This window comes from Wyeomyia smithii, chromosome 2 (genome assembly GCF_029784165.1).
Source record: "Wyeomyia smithii strain HCP4-BCI-WySm-NY-G18 chromosome 2, ASM2978416v1, whole genome shotgun sequence".
In the NCBI taxonomy this organism is placed as follows: Eukaryota; Metazoa; Arthropoda; class Insecta; order Diptera; family Culicidae; genus Wyeomyia; species Wyeomyia smithii.
Genome location: NC_073695.1, coordinates 227,006,579 through 227,027,244, shown reverse-complemented (window position 1 = coordinate 227,027,244; position 20,666 = coordinate 227,006,579). Strand labels below are relative to the sequence as shown.

The 20,666-nt window shown below is 40.4% G+C and overlaps 1 protein-coding gene across 50 annotated transcripts in view; it reads left to right on the top strand.

The window, feature by feature from the left end:
• The window catches only part of LOC129721789 (dystonin), a 293,217-nt gene extending 279,685 nt beyond the window's left edge, over positions 1-13,532 (top strand). For 25 of the 50 annotated variants that reach the window (XM_055674769.1, XM_055674767.1, XM_055674768.1 and 22 more), the window contains 10 exons: positions 328-617; positions 681-910; positions 982-1,099; positions 2,092-2,157; positions 4,068-4,225; positions 9,995-10,149; positions 10,211-10,498; positions 10,673-10,732; positions 10,874-10,936; positions 11,812-13,532. In XM_055674769.1, the coding sequence (XP_055530744.1) occupies positions 328-617; positions 681-910; positions 982-1,099; positions 2,092-2,157; positions 4,068-4,225; positions 9,995-10,149; positions 10,211-10,498; positions 10,673-10,732; positions 10,874-10,936; positions 11,812-11,956 (1,573 nt within the window). In that variant the 3' untranslated portion in view covers positions 11,957-13,532. Of the gene's footprint in view, positions 1-327; positions 618-680; positions 911-981; positions 1,100-2,091; positions 2,158-4,067; positions 4,226-9,524; positions 9,701-9,994; positions 10,150-10,210; positions 10,499-10,672; positions 10,733-10,873; positions 10,937-11,811 lie in introns of all 50 variants that reach the window. The other 25 variants (XM_055674785.1, XM_055674780.1, XM_055674771.1 and 22 more) reach the window with 8 other exon arrangements.
• Positions 13,533-20,666: the final 7,134 nt, after the last annotated feature.

Genomic DNA, 20,666 nt, shown 5'->3' with positions numbered 1-20,666 from the left:
GAGCGAGGGAAATAATCTGCGTGAACCTGGCCAGTCATTTTCATTGGGGGCCCACATTTTTGTTACCGCACCAGGCCCACCAAACCATAGCTACGCCACTGTCAAGCATATATCATCTGTTACGTTTTCAGTCAGTTAAACATAAACTAACAGTTAGTGTTTCGTTTTTAGTTTAGATAGTTGTTTGTAGATTTAGTTTCACTAATTTCCAGTATAGGTTTCACCGTTCGGCACAATCATTCCATGTCACCAAAATCACCTCAGAATAGCTCATCCGAGCGATCATTTGTGTAGCCTAAATCTTACCTACCTGCCGCTCATTTTCAGCAATCAACCGGAGACGGAATTGCGCTCGCCTCGGGCTAAGCTCCTTTGGGACAAATGGCGCTACGTGTGGATGCTGGCATGGGAACGTCAACGCCGGCTGAACGATCATTTACTCTACCTGCAGGATCTAGAGCGCGTGCGACAATTTAGCTGGGAGGAATGGCGCAAGCGTTTCCTCAAATTCATGAATCACAAGAAGTCCCGACTAACGGATCTGTTCCGCAAAATGGACAAGGATAACAACGGGCTGATCCCGCGGGAGGTCTTCATTGATGGAATAATCGGAACGAGTAATTGACACGGAATTGAAAAAGTTGGAGTCTCAGCACATAATTATTGTTCACATTTTGCAGAGTTTGATACCTCGAAGCTGGAGATGAATGCGGTGGCAGATCTTTTCGATCGCAACGGAGAAGGATTGATTGATTGGCAGGAGTTTATTGCAGCGCTGCGGCCAGACTGGCAGGATCGCAAGCCAGCAACCGATGCGGACAAGATTCACGACGAGGTCAAGAGGTTGGTGATGCTGTGTACGTGTCGGCAAAAGTTCCGAGTGTTCCAGGTTGGTGAAGGCAAATATCGGGTAAGTTTTCTTGTGTCTAGTACTCACGAGATAGTGGTAATAGAACTCAACCAATGTTTTGTGTTTTTTAGTTTGGAGATTCCCAGAAGTTACGTCTCGTGCGTATTCTAAGAAGTACTGTGATGGTTCGTGTTGGAGGAGGTTGGGTAGCTCTTGACGAATTCTTGGTCAAGAACGATCCATGCAGAGGTACGTACACACTTTCTCATCATCATTGCTCATCACAAGTTTATGAAATTAGAACACAAGTAGATTGAAATAATTTACCGCAAAATGTTAGGGCTTACATAAAAAAGTTCATCATTGATATTAATTTAGAAGAGATGCCAATATATCTTAATTATGATTAATATTCACACAAAGCAATGCCCAAACAGGAAGAGGATATGGTTTCCTAACATTGGAATTTTCGCAAAAAAAAAACGATATTAATCCGTGATTTTGGAAATTCGAAGATAAAATTACAGAATTCTGTTTATTAACAATACACTCTTAAAAATCCAATCATTATTAAACAAAAGGCCTACAGGCAACTGCTTGCAATCATACTTTTAATATTAATAATATTTGGTGAAACAAATATCAAAGAACACACACATACACACGCAGCCCTATCGTGAATACTTTAATACATTAACAACAACCAAGTTGGACATGTTTGTAGCTGATACGCTTGTAAAACTGTGATTAATTGTGCGTTAACCAATCCGCCGCCCTTAAGCGAAAGTGAAAAGCCTGCGCTCAACCCCTGCAACCGCTTTTGGCGCAAGATACTAATCAAGATTCCTTTTTCTTTCTTTTCTTCTTTAATCAACACTCCTAAAAATGTTTACCCCGCACACTGATCGGTATAACACAAAATCTGTCGGAATTTGCTCAACATATACGTCGTTTGAACGAAACAATGGTGGTTAAATTTTATCCAATCACGCATTATTTTACATTTTTTTCTAATTACTTTTGCTTTGGAAAATTTTCGTTCAATTTTCGCTTCTTACAATCTTCCGTTATTCCCCTACGGTCCCAATAAAACTTGGGTTTACCACCCCTTCATTCGCCCTCATTGATTACGTATATATTAAACATTCGTAATTTGGCTACCGTGCATGATATTGTTTTTCGTCCCCTTACCACCCCCAATTTTCGAACTTTTCGGCCTTTTCTACGCTATTTCCCAACAGTTGCGCTAGTGCTACCGCTTCCCAACCCGAACGATCCACGTCAGCACGAAGCATGCTGTCCTCTGTGTAAGCAACCCGAGCTAGGCTTAAAGCAACTGTTACTCTGGCAAAAGAAGAATTCGAAATTTCAAACGCATCTCTACCGGGAGCTTGGGGCCCATAACGAACCGCGTTACATTATTTTGAACGAAGAAAAAAGCAAATAAGCGTCGCTTATATAAAGCGAATTGCTGATTAGTCAGTCTCGAAAACAATCTTCTCTCCAATTTGAGCACAAAGTGTTATATATGTAATTGTTTTTTGAATTGTTGTGATGTATTAGTCCAACCCCGTGTTTTGCCGTCCGTTTAATCTATACAGGACGAAAGTGTACCGCTGTCTTGTGTGTAGCCAGTTGCCGATATTCCCAATGTTATTTTAAATTATGTGCCTTTTCAATAAAGGATGTTTTTCTACCGTTAGCAATCGTTTAGTGTGACCCCTCGTTTCTGTTGTGTTGAATTAGTTTTAAGTGTATCTCTAACCCGCCTCGCATTAGTTTGAACTGTGTTGGTCCGTACTGACCACTTTCAGCGCTGTTTGAAGTATTTTTTGAGGCCACATTGAATGGAAACGCTGGTAAATAAAATTTATGGAAATTGTTTCTTTTCGTTTTTGAAAAGTTTTTCGCCTCAACTAACTGCCAACGTTATTGTGGTTGTGGTTATTCGAAGAAACTTCCCGACAGCGCTGCCTTTCACTATAGAGTGACAATAACAAACTGATCACATACAAATACAGTTACTGGTAAAGTGGTAACAACACTATAACACGAAACCCAACTAATACACTCGATTGAAGTAGTTTGTTTGCATCAGAGCGATTTTTTCGTGTTTCACTAACTTTTCTTAGTTGGCATCACTTTTGTTTTGAGTTGTTTCGAGTTTATTCTTGCAAGTTAACGTAGCAACAATATTAGACACTTTTTTATTTGAATATGAAGAACAATTATGTGCATCGTTTTGGTTTATAGTTCACTGTGTGCCATTTCATTTTGATTTTTATTATATTGTTATTCACTTTCATCTCCCCTCTTAATGACAAATTGGAAGAAGATTATTGTTCAACAAATCTAAAGAAACTCGAATCGGAGATTGCGCTCAGTTGAAATTTCTCTCGGTTAAAGACGTGAATAACCGTCGAAACTGCATATTCATTCAATTGCCAAAAAACAAACGCCGCGTTTGTAGTATCAGTTTGCTTATTCGTATTTGGTTTTGTACTTGTAAACTTCTAAATCTGCACACATTCCACTGCTCCACATTACCACTTGGTTGCACATAGTTTTTATAGTTCGTATTTTATTTCTTATTAACTTTTTATAGCCTTAAGTGATTAGTTAGTTGCAATTCCACTAGCAGATGGTAACTTATTGTTAGTAAACTAACTGTGCACTTTCTTAGTGAGTCGATAAGTTGTCATCTTTTGGAATTACTCCTATCACTAGTGTGTAAGATTTAGTTTATTGTTATTTGTTTGGATTTTGAGTTGTTTTATTTATTGTGTTATGTCTTTTCTTTCTTTACATCTAATTTTATTCCCACCGAACCCCTGTGTGAATCCTTTTTACTCCTACCTTGGACCGATGGACGATCCTTACCTCAACCCACGGTTACGGGTCACCTCCTATGTTGAACTGACTGACGACTCAACACTACACAATATCTACGAAATACTAACCTAATTCACCTACGCTCACCACCCTTCTTGGCACCCGACAAATCGAAACTATCACTCCTCTTTCCCTTACCTCCCAACCAACAACACCGTAACGTGTGACCTGACGTGTGATTTTCAATGTCTGTAAAACAACGATCTTAACCTCCCTCGCTTCCACGAATTGCTTGTGATCTTGTTCGTGACGCTCTTTTGATAACGATGATGTTGCTGCTGCTGACCCCACCGTCGCCGCCCGACCCCGCGATTCAAATCAACAGCCAAGGGACGCACCAATATCGAATTGCGGGAGCAATTCATTCTGGCCGACGGTGTTTCGCAATCGATGGCTGCCTTTAAACCGCGTATGTCCGGCTCAGCCGGTTCGGGATCAAATCATACGGGCTCGCCGATCCCGACGCAAGGCCCGATTGTGAAGGTAAATATGAATTGAAAAAAACACACAAACCCCCAATGCGCTAATTTGTCACCGCAATTGTCCATACATTGAACCACACGGGCACAAACTGTCTACTGTTGGCGTTCATTTTGTACTAGGTAGAATGCGAGCGTATGTGCGAGTGTGTGCTTGGTAGTGCAATGCGTAAGCTAGTCTGGATGTCGTGAAATCAATATCGACGATCGCCGTTTTGCACATTCATGCTTTCCCTCTGGAATAGTTTAAGTGACTACAGTCGGGCAGTACGTAAGACGATCTCTACTCATAAATCTACACAATCACCCAGGAAGTACTCAAACCGAAATCAAATCTGTGTTGTTTTAGTCGTTGTTGTTTAACCGGTAGATTGCAGTGAATTTGTGTACTTCCGTTTTTCCCCTCTCTCTGACTTCTCTTTTTTCCTCTCTACGAACATCAACGGTCACAAAGTGCACATTCTCTGTATGGTGAAAAGTATATGGCTCTTCTATGTATAGTTATCGAAGTTAGTGTAAATAATCCTCACGTAGACGGCATTTTCAGGGTTTTTTTTCTCTCATACAAAAGTTTTGGTTTAATAGCAATACTTTTCTTATTACGTATAGTATCTTCTGGTCGGATGAGCTGACGAGTTTTTTCAACTCAGTGTAAATGGTATATTTTTGAGGTGGATTAAGTAACTAGTGTGTAAAAAAAACATAATGTAAATGATCGAAATTTGTGACTACGAGGAAAACCACTGTTGCAAAATTGTTAGAATAGAAAATACGGATGCGGCTTGAGCTTTAATGAACATATCACCGACTTTTGTGACCACTGTTATGAATCCGGTAATAGCACGAAAGTTCCACCTGCCTTCTATCCAGGTAACTAACTTTCGATAAGGAATGGACACAAACGAGAGTACCGTAATCTAGGGGCAAACGCGGTGTGAGCTATTTAAATATAGGTTTATCAAAGATGTTTTTTTTATTCCCGGTGATACAACCTGAAAATCACCATGCGTTAGCTTCGATTATTTCGTTTTATGGAGGCGCGTAGTGGTTTGGTTTTAGAAATTCTATGGCCGATGACATAGTAAGCGCCAATAGTGTCATAAAGCGATTCGCCTTGCTGTGGTTAAATAGTTGAGCTCTACTTAGGGTTGCACATTAACCTACGGCCATCATCGGCCTGTCTTTTCATCTTTTTTAGTGCTAAAATTGATTCAGTCAACTTTACTCCCTATCTAAAGGGATTCCAGTGATCTTGAAATGATTTTAATAATATTCCGGACAGTGATACTGCATTCATGTTTACTAAGAACCCAAATTAATAACAATTTTCCAGGGGAGTGTGGGGTAAGCATTTGTTCGATTTTCTCTGCAGTTCCAGTGCATTTAATGCTTTAAAGAGTTTTCTAAAAATTTTAATGAACAGCATATATGCTTTCCTACCTAAACACGTCAATTTATAAAATATTTTTCTAACCTTTAAAAAAAACAAACTGTTTTGTTTCATTTTTCAATGAAAGTTATAAAAAAGGTTTTGATTGAAGATTGATCCGGACATCAACTGTTATCAAATGATACATCAAAAATTGTTTGAAATGCGGTTGTACGTAAAATACCGTGGGGGCGCATTTCACCCTACCTAGCCATTTTTTACCCTATCCCTCTATATCATTCTCGTTCAACATAATTTTTATTTCATTTTGCTGAAGAAACATGGAACGTATTCGCGCCAATCCGACTGAGGAGCTGGCGGCACCCTCTCAGGATTCAATAAAACTTTGTGGGTGTGTAGGCCTTATTACTCAAGCAATTCTGCATACTTTTTGACGTAGAATTACATCTTACGACAGCAATCTGGGATTGAAATACCGAAAACATCGAGAGCGTTACGAAAATTATTTAATTTCAAATGCTTCTAAAGCATCTACCAAAATGTGGCAAATTGTGATTTAATGATGCTAAATTTTGAACTATTGAAAAATATAGTGCCTTGTTTTGAACGCAGGTTTCGAAAATTAAATGTATGCTTATTGAGAAAACTTTACCGATAATTAATGGTTCTCCTTTTACCGATAATTTATGGTACTTAAAAGAATTTGGTTTTGATCTAAATGAAGTTTCTAGCAAATAGGTTTTAATCATTATAGCTGGTGGCCTGGGTTCGAATCTCAACGCCGACATAGGTGTCGATGGTTGTGGGGTGGCGTGATCCACTCACAACCAACCCAACTGGTCTAAATTTAGCCATAGCCAACACTAGGAGATTTTCTGAGGCGAAAAGTCTCTGGGATCACCCTTCCATCGCATGAGAAAGTAAAGCCGTTGGCGCCGGTCCGTTAATCAACGGGTCATAACTTAGAGTCCTGGATGGAGTTGCCTCCCCGGGCGTCGGTGATTGGTACAACAACAATGGCGGAACTAGACCGATGGAAAATAAGCGAGAATTGAAAAAAAAGTGTTATAAGTGTGTAAGACTGGCGGAAGAAGTTTAAATCGCTGTTGTAAATTCCGCTGAACCGTCCGCCTTACCGGTCAATAAACAAACGAGAAATTCAATTCGATGGTATGCTCTATTATAAGCGACCAATATTTGCCACCACCCGCTCTCTGCTGCTCCAGAAAGAATCGTCCGCTTTGCCGATCCACGCACGAATGAGAAATTCAACTTGATGGCGTGCGCATAATACCGGTAGAGTTTTGGAATGTAAATGATGGGATGGAATGTTCGAATGGTACCTGATATATCAAGATTCCGTCAGTTATTTGGAAAGAGGAATAGTGTATAGTTTTAGAGGTTGAGGTAGTACCCAAAACCTGAGCGCTTTTCCCTGATTGAATTACTAGATTTTCAAATTCAGGCGCTTAACTTCGATATAGACGTTAGTCCAACGTCAAAAAATAAACCCTGCCCGTCACGCATATTTACTCTTCGAATGCTTTTGAATTCATCTCAGCAGTGCGCACCGCAATGTACCTCTGTGTATTCTCACCGATGTAAGTGAGCAAATCTATGAAATTTTCGGCAGGCGGCAGAAACACAGCACAAAGCAGAAGTAAGAAGTGTAGCGCAAAAAATTGCAAGAAGTAAGCGGTGAATTTTTCTACTCTGCTCTTTCCACATATTAGGGAGAATAACAAGCCTGCGTTTCAATCAAGTGTGTCTTCAAATTTATTGCAAGAAATTCATTGACATGCTATGGTAATTCAACGTTAACCTTGCGGTCGTGTGTCATACACAACCTCTCCAACTTTTTTTAAAATTTGCCTGGTCTTTTAAAAGTCTGAAGTTTTTAAACCTTTTTCTCGTAAATCTATAGATATATTCAAACGATAGATATATCGAGATATAGTTACGAGAAATAAGGAAAAACTGTCAGTAGATGACAGCATAAACTTTTTTTTGTGTGCCTGGACAAATGTTAATGATATGAGTTAGAAAAAAGTTGTCAATGGATTACTTTCAGGAAATTATCTGAGCTTTCATTTAAAAATATTGAAACAATTGAAAGAGGATTGGTCAAGAAACAACTTTGAAGGAATTGTCTAAGTTTTCATTTGAAAAAAAAAATTAGGATCCTGCACTGACAAATACTTATTTCTAAAACAAAATTTGTGATTGTTAAAAATCCAGAACACACAAGACATACAACAATTTTTTATCAGAGTATTGCTGCCGGCACCCGCATAACTGTCACATACTGATTTTGGTCACTTTTGAGTTATTATCGGGAATCGACTTAATTGTTATCATATTTTCTGGAAAAAAGTTAAAATTGATACCTTTGTATGGAAAAACAAAAAATACCAAGTTGTTTTTGTCCCATATTGAAAGTATCCGCATTACAGTCCACTGCATAGTGGTACAAACTGAAAACATATAATTTTGCTCCAGATTAGTGTATATCGGATTATTTTAGGCATTATTTGCCGGTTGCTGGTTGAATTTATATGTGATGGGACAAAATATGCGAGTACTTTTCAAATGTACCCGCATATTTTGTCCCATTTTGTCTTTTTTTTTTTGAGTTATATAACGTAAAATCAATTCCATCCATGTTTTTTTGTTCTCAACGATAAACTTGTGCTGCCATGGAACTGTTATGGTCATTGGTTCCGGATGTAATTGCTGGAAATCCGAAAATTCATGGATAATATTAAATCGCCGTTTTCTCAATATGTTGTTTTTCCTTATGGGACAGTTATCCGGGTACCGGCAGATTGTGCCGTGTCAAATAAATGTTGTGTGAACCAAAAAAAAAAAATTGATCATCCTCAGTGTCCCCACTTTGATTTGTTAAGAAGAGTTTTGGACCAAATTGTCTATCTAAAAAACTTATTTTGGAAAAGTATTTCGAGAAGACCGATTTTTTCAACAGCACTATTTGTTGAATATACCACAAGGAGTTATTTTTATCTCGACCGATTACGCAGTTAATCATTGGATTGGATTATTATGTGATCTTTTTTGTTGCTTCTCCATGAGGCTGACTGAAGTAATTACATCACAAAACTACTAGATAAAGCGACAACATTTTTCGGTAGAAGTTTTCACATTCTCGTCAAACATAACCTCAATGTTCCAACGTTCGCTGAAGCGATAGATAAAAGTAAATGTTGTAGAAGCTTCCATGTTGTACTGGCTAACAATTTAAACATAATGTTGTCTATGCTTTTCTGGACGTAATAGTCATTGTCATGTCCCAAATTGGCTCAACACAGCACCAAATTACATTTCCATCCATCTCATGGCGGATTTGCTTCATTGGCAAAGGTACGTATTTCTCGTCAATCATGATCCCTCATCAAAACGTCGTGTTGTACGTCTTTAACTCCTGTTTTTTGTTGTGCGCGTCCAAATATTTTGTTTTTTTTTTTCCAAACATCCACAGTTACAGAGTGTGTTCGGTATTAGATTGATCCCTAATAATTTGTTTTCGTGCACAGAAAAAATAGTTTATATTTTGTTTTTGCATGATTTGCGTTGTCGTTTTTCTTTTTCTTCAAAAAGTGTGCAGTTGTTTGCGTGTGAACTTATTTCGAACATTTTTAATCAAACAAAACAATAAATGATCAGCCCAGTAGTCCGATAGAAGCATCGAAATCGAGGGCTTAGCCTGTAACGTTGTTAATAAACAGATATCTAGATAGATAACAGTGGATGAAATCGTAAAATGATGAAAACATTTTACAGTGCGAACCAATGGGTTGAAAGCCATCCCCTGCTCCAAGGTTTTGGCATTCCTGCGAGTAAAGAAACTTGAAAGTGCAAACACAAATGTCAATTTCCCAACCTGATTCCCTTCCAGCCGATGAGCATCTGGCCGAACTGATGCCAATATTTGAGCAATTGCGTGCTCAAGGTAACTTGCCCTGTACATATCCGCTACATGTGACCTCCAGTGGGACCGCTTTCATGCGCGGTGGTTCTCGTTCCACTCCACTCAGTCCGCATGCCCCTCACTGCCATCCGTCGACGCATTGGGTAAGTGCTTTTGTTTCGTTGTGATTCCGTTTATATTGTTGTCCAGTCCGGTTCAGTCGCGCTGATTAAATTTTTCCCGAATGCGATGTTTTCGTGGAACTGTTCGATGTTTAATTGTTGTTGTTGGATCTGACGAATGCGATCTAAATATGGCACTTGTATGCAAATTTCGGTTTGAGTCTAGGTTCGAGCTAAGACACAATCCCCGACTGACGATGCTATAATAGAATGTTGGTATGGCAATGACGCAACCTAATTCATGTTTTTCATTTTTTGTGTGATTAAAAAACGTAGGTTCGGGAGCGATCGTCGAAATCTATTTCGATGTCACGCCCGTCTCGATCATCGCTGTCGGCTTCAACACCCGATTCGCTTAGTGATAACGAAAGTAGCATAGGAACTCCGGGCCGTTTCCAGACGCCCAACCGCAAAACTTCAGTGCCAATAAGGTGAGTTGTTTTAAAATGTCTAATTCAAACTATAGACGCTTACGTTACCGTTTATTTCCAGATCTCAGATGACCCCTGGTGGTTCGAGAACAAACTCAAGGCCTAGCTCGCGGCCAGCCAGTCGAGCCGGATCGAAACCACCATCCCGTCATGGATCAACGCTGTCACTGGACAGTACCGACGATGCAACGCCCTCGAAAATTCCAACCCGGCGTATAACCAGTACAACCACGCCAAGACCGTCGCGATTGTCGGTAGGTTCAACCAGTGGAGTGACTAGGCATACCACAACCACAAATGGCGTCTCGTCTCGAACGGCGTCAGGAGCAGCTTCGCCAGCACCCACAAGGTAAGTTGTGTATCGCACCACACAATCAAAACGATCGGAAATAACCGTCTCAATAATACCTCACTAAGGACACCAGTAATTGCGTTAAACATAGAACAGCCTTTTTTCTGCATTTTGACATTTATCACCTAATCAGACTGACCACACTAAAATCAGCATTCTAACAATTTCTAGAAACGGTGGCATGAGTCGATCATCAAGCATACCAACACTAATAGGACTACCAAATAGCAGGTAAATATCGATCGCACTACACTCAGCACCATCCTCAGTCACATTTCCACGACGCGTTACGTCTTTCCTCTTCGTATTGTAAATGGACTGTTTTTTCGGATAATATAATTTGTACCTCCCCATTTTTTATCTCGCTACCAGCCAACGCTCACGGATTCCAGTGAGACAGACGTCCAACATTTCAAACTCATCCTCAGTAACGGGGTAATATGGCAGAACCTACTGTCCCTTCCGAATAGTTTCGATTTTCCGTTATACGTTAATGCCCTGTGTTGATTAGAGAGATTTCATGTCTTTTCACTCAGTCGTTGGTGGCACTCTCTCAGATTCCAGTGAAACCTTTGTGAGTTTAAATTATCGTTGTTAAAACAACTTTGCATACCTGAAACCAAAAAAAAAATTCTATGACTTCGTTTCGCACTCAAAAATCTGGAAGGGTGTTGCCAGCTCCATAGGCGAATTTGCATGAAAACTCTCATTATTCGTTCCGGTCGAAGCAACAAACTGTTGACAGTTTATCGGCCAATTCGTCTCTTAGCGTCAGCAGTAGATAATTATTGTCATAAATAGTTTGTAGCTGTATTGATCACTGCAATGTGTAGTACTTTTTTTCGTTTGTGTAGAAATTTTGTTTGTTGCATTTCAGTGAATAGAATTTCATGTTATTTGCTTATCCAGTTTTCACCTAGAATTCGATCTATATGGTTACAATCTTGCACGCAAGATTGTCTGACACTTTTTAATTCGTCGACTTGAACGATGGTCCAGCGAGGAACATCAAGTAAATGCTTAGTTGAGTTTCGTTAGTAGTCGAACCATGAATAAAACGTCTCCACCCAACGAGTCGCACGCTGTGTTCCGCTTCAACATTCGAGCGTAAACTATGACTTTATGCTGAAAACGTATGAACAGTTTTGCATGTCGAATGTCATTCACTCATTCAACTTACACCCATCTGCTTGTACCAGTGTTCAATAGTTGTGCTTTCTAGTGTCGAAATTGCTGTTACCAAAGTTCCCATCTTTAAATAACTTTTTCAATCTTTTCTCTGCGAAAACTAAACACTCTCGTGGACACAGAAAAACAAGCGGTACCTCTACCCCGTCCGGAATGCAGACCCCTCGGCGTACGTCGGTTGAACCGCAGACGCCAGGCAGTGCCCGACCCGACCGCAGCTCACGGGGGACCACGCCCATCGAAAAACGTGCTCCGTTCAGACTGTAGGATGATGGAACGAAACGATCACTGTAACAGACGACGATTACGAAAAAAACGATCCAGAAAAATCAGCACGCCACGCTTACCATTAACCCAATCTGTGTTTTTCGAAACGCCCGGCGGAGAGGACTGCGTGATTTTGTCCTGAAAGGACAGGAAAAGTTCGATATCTCCGCCAAATCGGGAATCGTTATCGCTACTAATCAGTTCAAAAAAACCTTTTATGTTTTTTTTTATTTCTCGTAATAGCTCAAGATTTGCTTTTCTTCGCGTAGAAGAATCAAAAAAATGCAATACTAATCAAGATTGATGATTAGAACTTTCGGAACAGATTTTGAAAGTGTAGGAAAATACATTCTTTATATTTTGTTAGCTAACGAAACAGAAGAAGAAATAAACCAGTGAAGCAGTCCCCTAGCACCAGGAATATAATTTCAACCAGCAAAGAATGTAAATATTTTAGGATAGGAACTCAATAAAAGATGTAAAATTTGTTTCAACGTAGAGAGAAAAAAATCAAAGACAGCTTCTGTTAATGGTTGGATATATACAAAAAAAAGGATAAAAGTGCAGATCATTTTACATTGACACGAGTGTTTGAAACAGGGGACTTTAAAAATTGTAATGCCCTCTGAACTTTGGGCGGAACACGGGTTGAAGAAATTCGCCAGTTGCTCAACGGGTGTTTCGTCTGCGGTTCGAAGGACCGACAGAAATGTGTGCGAATAATTACCACGTGTTCACAACAAATCGGATCGAATGAATGCTCGAGTGAATGCTGATGGTGTTGTTTTTTTTTTTTGTTTTTGTATTTTTAAATTTATATTTATTATTTATGTGGTAAGAAGATTATTTTCGTTTTTCCAAGACTAAACCTGGTTCTATTTGCTTGTTAGGAGAAGGATCGCCAGCCTTCTTCTGCTACCAAATGGAGCACGCAAAGGTTGAATTAGTTTCGTTTATTTTGTTTTTTTTTTTCGTGAGGTGTTCTTTCGAAAAAGGCGTAAACAACGTAAACAGATTTGATTGAGAATCGCCAGCTCTTTTTTTTCTGATTTAACATGGGAGCCTCTTTGGCGCGACAGTACCTCATGAACGGATAAATTTGAATTAAATCAATAAACTTCTATTTTTATGTTTTGCGAAGTTACGAAGCCTTCGGTTCAAGCCTTTATATACTGCAGGAAAACACCGAACTAACGTTAGAAATAAACGTTCAAGCGGTTATTAATTCATTAACTACTACAACAAAAGTCATTTAGCTCCGTAAGACAAGTATATTATTAGGTCTATATTGCAAATATTAATTAAACTAATAAGCTGAATTGCTAAACTGTTTTTTGTAATGAAGGTTGAAAATTAGATTTTTTAACAAAAAAGAAAAAAGTAGAAAAAAATCAAATTACACTTATGATTTAAGATAATGAAAACACGTAAGACAGATAATTACTACTAGCTTACAAATTAACTTCACAAAAATATTTCAGCTATGGCAGTTAAAATTTTACTACATGTGATTCAGAATTTAACAATGTAAAAAAAATCTCATAAAAATAATAAACGAAAATGAATAATCCAACAACGTGTGATAGGCTTTTATGGCTTTTATTGACTTCGATTGTCACTATTTTTGGAGTAGTAGCCTTTGGTTCAGGTATATTTACATATCAGATTATCGACAGATGATCCAAGCAATCTGTTGTGAGTTGTTTGTTCTGTCTAAATTGTGTTTACCGAAATTGATTATAAGACAAAAAAGTGCTGTTGTACAACGAACTAGTGAGACAATGTTGTGCGGTCTGGAAAACTCTGATACTTGTGATGGTGATGAACAAGCTGAAGGAAGTATCTTTTACTGCTGTGGGTAATTTAAATCTGGGTTCAGTGTCATTCAGCTCCAGTTATATCACGGTGTTTATACGACATGATTCGCAAGATTTACGTCCCACAGAGTGGCGAAAAAGTTTTCCCTGATTTTCTCTGATATTCCCTAAAATGTAACATCAATTTTTCTGATATTTTCCAGTAGCAAAAAGTGTAACTTGATGAAAGCAACTCTAAAATCTTAGTGAAAAAAATATTCGATCGGGTATGAAACCAAACAGTAGAGGTCGTTCATTAGCCTTCCATGCTGAGAACAAAAATGCGTTTTGTCGCTAAAGAGCCGCGCAAACAAAAACGCGTCTTGGTTAAAAGATTTTCTCTGATTCGTTTTCAGCTTCCCCTGAGGTGCATGAAATAATTAATGAATGAATTCCCTGACTTTTCAGCTTTTTTCGGGTTTTCGTCACCCTGTCTCAGTAAGCTAAATTCTCAATCGCCGTCAAGGTTAACAATACCGTTTTCTGGAATCTAATTTTTTACCATTTATTAAAGGTTACACATGAACAATATGTACGCCCTTCAAAAATAACGCTTGAGTTAATGGTTTAAAAAAAACTGGAAAAGACTTGTATCATCTAGATGATAACAATGTTTGTTCCAGATTTTACTTTATTTTCTATTTCTATACCCTAGACAAATACAACTGAAGACAAAGGTCATTATTCTTGTCCACGTACGATTAACATTTTAATTTTCGTTCGAATGCCTCGAAACTCGAGAATCGATCTTTGGTACGAATATCGGATACGTGGAAGTGGGGAACGGGGCTTCCAAGAAATCATCAATGGCAAGTACAAATCTTTTTACGGTAACATTTTCACCAGCACTGCGCTTCCAGCCCGCTAGAACTTAACCCTGGGCCACCAGTCTCCAAAACACGGCGTTCTACGGTCGACTCGCTGACAACTCCGGGACGCAACGACTCTAGCATTGTGGAATGCTCCGAACCTCCCACCGCAGTAGAGCCACTGCCGCCAGAGCGCTCAACAGTCGTCCCGGTCCTGCGTGTGGTAGCGGGGAACGGGGTTTCCAGAATGTTAGTCACGGCAAGTACACTTTCGTTTCTTCCGCATGCACTACTGATCAGCACTACGCTTCCAGATCACAGAGTACCACCGTAACAAATTATCTGACTGTGTACTACCAGAACGTGCGGAGCCTACGTACCAGAACAAACGATCTGAGACTGTTGCTTTCCAGTTGTGACTACGATGTTTTAGTCGTTACTGAAACCTGGCTCCGACTTGACATCATTGATTCGGAGTTGTCATCCGACTACTCCTTATTTAGATGTGACCACAGTGAGCGTACCAGTGAACTATCGCGGGGTGGTGGTGTGCTTATTGCAATCAAAAATAACATCACAAGCACTTTGTCCTCACTGCCGAACAGTAGCCATCTTGAGCAGGTTGCTGTAAGGGTCCACCTTCCAAGTCACTCACTTTACATCTGCTGTATATACTTACGGCCAACTTCCAGTGCTGATGTGTACGCTGCTCACTCTGCAGCAATCGGGGCAATCAGGTCGACAATACCGACGTTATAATGGTGCTAGGGGACTACAACCTCCCACACCTAGGATGGCAATGTGACGCGGATCTGAACGGTTATTTGCCCAGTAATGCATCGTCTGAACAAGAGATAGCACTTACTGAAACACTACTCGCCTGTGGTTTAGTGCAATTGAACAATCTCACAAATGAGAATGGGCGCTGGTTGGACTTGCTCTTCAGTAACATGCCGGATGAAGTCGAAGTAGACGAGCCCCCACACCCAGTTGATTGTCATCATAGACCATTCGTTGTATTGTTCGATGCTCGTTGCGATGTGTTAAATGCTTCGGATCGACCAGCCGGAGTGGAGCTAAATTTCAGGCGGCATGATTTTGATGTGCTGAATAATGCTCTTGCCTCTATCGATTGGCAACAGCGGTGCTTATTACGGGAGTCACTTCACGGTGAAATATATTTCACTCTCACGCTCACTTTACTTTTTTAGACCTATTCCCGATTCCACCTCAAGTGAGGTGACAAAGGTGCTTATTACGGAAGTCACTTCACGGTGAAATCAGAGTGAAGTGAACAAGATCCTATTACGGGACTCACGTAAGTGAGAAAAACGTCGCGAAGTGACATCTGCCGTGGAATCTGGGTTATTATGAGTGTCATATAAGTGAAGTGAGAACGGAAAAAGCGACGATTCGCGTGGAATTATTTCACGACCATTTTGAACGGTGAAATGATTCCACGAAGATGCCATAAGTGTTAAAGTTAATTGATTTGTGATCTAATGGTAAATATTGGATTTATTCTTCAGTAACGAAACGAATCAGAATTTGATCCGTGCCCGATAAAAAAAAATGCAAACTAGTTCAGGAAATTTTCGATACCGAAAAAAACATTTTTTTTTGATGCCGAATGTCTTAGAAATGCAGAACACGTCAAGATCTGGTGTTATCTAAAAACGGGAAAAAACGACTTTCTGGGACTTGGACATTTTTGAGCTGGGAAACAATCTCATTTCACTTGTCCTATTCTCAATTTCACTTCACTGTCAATCTCACTCTACGGAGGTGATTTTTGTCACCTTACTTGAGGTGGAATCGGGAATAGGTCTAAAAAAGTGAAGTGAGCGTGAGAGTGAAATATATTTACCGTGAAGTGACTTATTTAACTCTAAGACTGTGTAAATTCGTATGACATAAGTCTACCAGAAATAATGTTTTCGTTTGGAGAGGTTCGTTTGGAGAGGTTAGATTACACGCTTCCAAAAGTTGATGCAGCCACTCTTGAAATTTGCTTCCGACGAAGAACGCTTCACAGCGGTAGGCAACGAATTCCAGTTTACCACACCTCGAACGAACATCAAACTGGCGTAACAAGCCGTGTTGTTGGTTGGGATCACTAGGTTTTGCAACCGACGTCCACGGCTGTGAATAAGCTAACGGAACAGTATTACAGGAGATTCCGTTCGCAAAAGATTCCACAGGAAAACACATGATCGATGCGCATAGAAATTCTCCAAGGGACATCCAACGAGGTTCACGTGATCGTAGCGACTCAAACCGTAGACGTACCTCACACAACAGTTTAATGCCACACGTAACCGGTCAAAGGAGCTTGCGCTAGGCCGAACATGGAGGACATCACCAAATAAGAAATGCGGTAAGATCAAAGCCTTGAACAGAGTTAGTTTGGTGGCTGTTGGCGCCGAGGAGGTACAGCAGTACAGCGTTCTAAGACTTGCATAGATTTTTCCACATTGTTGAGCAATCAGTTCTTCCCACTGCAGGTCACTCTGGAAAATAAATCCTAAGTTGCTGGCACTGTTAGACCATTTGATGGTTTCTCCATTCATTGTCACTTCAGATGTTGGCAAAACAGATGTTCTACGATGTCGGCTTGTGATTAACAGTGCTTTACTCTTTACTGGATTCACATGTAGTTCATTTCGTCGAGACCAAGCTGAAACTCTTTCGAGATCTGCATTCATCATCCTGACTAACTCGCGCACACAAGGGCCGGGTCGCCCGATGTAGAGTTGTACGTCATCAGCGTAAATTTGTATAGAGCAGTACTTCAGCACCGTCGATAGATCGTTGATATGACAGCAAAAAAGAAGAGGGCCAAGAACGGAGCCTTGAGGAACGCCAGATGGCACATCAACACAGCTAGAGAAACGATCACCGCAAAAAACTGTCTGCTTTCGTCCATGCAAGTACGATTCCATCAGACTTACGGCGGTAGTGGAGAATTTGAACTGCATATGCAGTTTGTTCAATAATGTGCCATGTGGAATAGTATCAAACGCCTTCGAAAAGTCGAGCAGTAGCAGTATACCAGCACCTTTTTTGTCGATAATGGCACCTAAATCATCGGACACCCGGAGAACTGCGGTTTTGATGCTTTGTCCTTTACGAAATCCAGCTTGGCAGTCGGTCAACAAGCCATTGGCTTCAATATAGGAAGTTATCTGTTTTTTAAGATTTTTTTCGAGAGCTTTCGACAACGGGCAGAGCATGCTGATAGGGCGCAGATTGTTTATGCTGTTTAAATGGGCCTTTTTCTTTAATGGCAAAACTTTCGCGTGCTTCCAGGAATCAGGGAAAGTTGAAGTCTCGATGAACATATTGAAAAGATGCGTAATGGGTTGCACAACTAACGGTAGGATGATCTTAATAAAGCTAATCGACAAACCATCCATCCCAACAGCATTTGATTCGATATCGTAGATGGCGTTTACAATTTCCCAGTAGCGCACACGTTGGAAGTAAAAGTTATACGGCGATGCTGGTCCCAAAATGGTTGCTGCTTGTCGGGTACTGTTCGTGAAGTTTTCTGAGAAAGTACGATTTACATCATCTGGATCAAACTCGCAAGGCCGAGACTGCTTGTTTTTTCCAACACCAAGACTTTTAACGCGTCGCCATAGGATTTTTGATGGGATTTTGATATCCAAGAAACGGTTTAGATATTGCTGTTCGGCTTGGTTGACTTTCGTGTTGGCGCGATTTCTCGGCACCTCGTACCGTTGACGCTTATTGTTTTTCAAATCTGGTGGAGCTTGCAACCAGTCCTTGTACGCTAGGTCACGTTCGAGCAGGGATTGATGGACGTTTTCGGTGAACCATGGATTGTACCGACGGTGACTGTTACTGAAACGAAGAGGGATGCAAGAATCATGCACTCTTTTAAGGTGTGCATTGAAAAATTCTATGGAATCATTAGGGTCCTCCATGGTATAAAACTGGTGCCAGGGGATAGACAGAATAGCATCTTCCAAAACGTGTGGGTCAAAATTTACATAGTCTCGGTAAGTATGCAGGTTGGTAGGTCGAATGATGTCAAAATCCACTGATACAAATATCAAGTCATGCTGTGATAACGCTGGAAAACCGACCTGCCCAAACCGTAACACTTTCTCATTACTGTTGGTTAGGAACAGATCTAACTGTGAGCACCCTCCATCGTGGAAAAATGTTGGTTCTTCACTAACGGATGACAAAGGAAAAGAGTTGAGCATCGCATCGAAAAGTGTACGTTTAGTATTGGGACGTAGTAAGTCAGTATTGAAGTCGCCCACCAGAAATACATGTTCGTAGCGTACTGCAATGTTAGCCAACTTCTCAGCCAAGAAAGATGAGCAATCATTCTCCGGAGGATTGTAGATGGCCATTAGTAGAACCTTATTGTCACCCACTCGAAACTCTAACGCAAGACACTCAGTTTTGTCCGTAGAACTCTCAGTTAGCATCGTACCAAAAACCTTAGAGCAAGTGAGATGCTTTCGATAGTAGACTGCGATCCCGCCACCGCGCTTAAACACTCTATCGTTTCTTATAATGGAGTAGCCGGATACATCAATATTGCAATCGTTCGTATTAGAATTAAGCCATGTTTCAGTGAAACAAGCAATTTCAATCTTCGAGTCCAATAAGACGTTTCGAATCTAATCAAGCTTACTACCATTTCGCGCACAAAGGCTTTGAGCATTTCCGTGGTAGATATTCAGCTTTCCTGGGAATAAAGCCGCATTTAGCACTGCTGCCGGAATGTTCATGGAGGTGTGGTTATGAGACGGAGGCATCAAGTGTAAAAGGGGAAACAATTTCTCGAGGGCTGCATTTTTAAGGGGAAGCAGAAAGCAACTATCTTCGACATAAAACAATCTTCAATTTCAATGATAAATAAAACAAAAATACATATAAAGATTACTTCAAAAATAAACGGAAAGTAGTTACTAATCTAAATTTAAAATTTATCCAGCTCTTCCTCAGTTTGTATGGTAATGGGTGGTCCGCCAACTGTATGCTCAACATATACGATGCCATCCTTGGTGTAAACCGATGTCAGCTTACCTGCCTTTTTATGTTGTAGTGCAGCCAACTTCAGTTTTCGTGCATCGGTTCGTGGAGAGGTTCTCGTTGATATATATTCGACGATCTGAATCAAACCCAATATGACGCAGCTTGAGGTCTCGTTTTCGTAAATACGCGCTGTAGAATTCTTCCCGTGTTGCCTTCATTGCAAATTCGGCAACGATGAGCCCGTTGCTGTCTGAACTGCTGCCGGATTTAATGCGCCTGGTTTGCGCCATTAAGGTGGTCGTGTTGTTAATTGCTTGGTGTTTTCCGATTTCCGTGAGCAACGAATGTAGGTTTTCGCCGTTTTTAAAGGGAATGCCGCTTATGATGAGCTCGTATCGATTTTGCAGAGCTCCAATTTTTTGGGATATACCGTCCACTCTCGAGTTCAGCGAATCCAATGCCACATCGTGGTGCTGAAATTTTTTACGCACATTCATCCTTCACCGATTTTATGTCGTTCTGCAGTTCCGTTTTAACGGAGTCAATTTTGCTGTTTATATCACTAATTTCGCTCCTCACCGTGTCTATAAGTTGTCTCGTTTCCACAAACTGCTGCAACATCGTCTGAAACATACCTTCTAGCGTGATCGAATTCGAATTTACATCATCTTCCGCCGAAATCATTTCTGGCCAGTTCTGGCCGTCAGTCCGCTGCCGCTTGTTTGTCGATGCAGTGTTTTTATTAGAGCCACCAGCAGACGGAGTACGTTGAACAACGTTTGCCATCGTGTGTAGCGGAGGAAACCAACGCAGTCAACGGTTGTGTGAGTTATATAGCGAGTCTACTGATGCCAATTGGTACGCACAATAGAACTGACGAATCCACAGTTCACGGCAGCTAGATTTCGATCACAAGTTGACGTCCAGCCGAATAACGAATGAACTAGATAACACGCACGGGATTAATACCGATACTTTAATTCACGATGGGATAGTTAACGGTAGAGAAAAACGGTGAGAACTTTA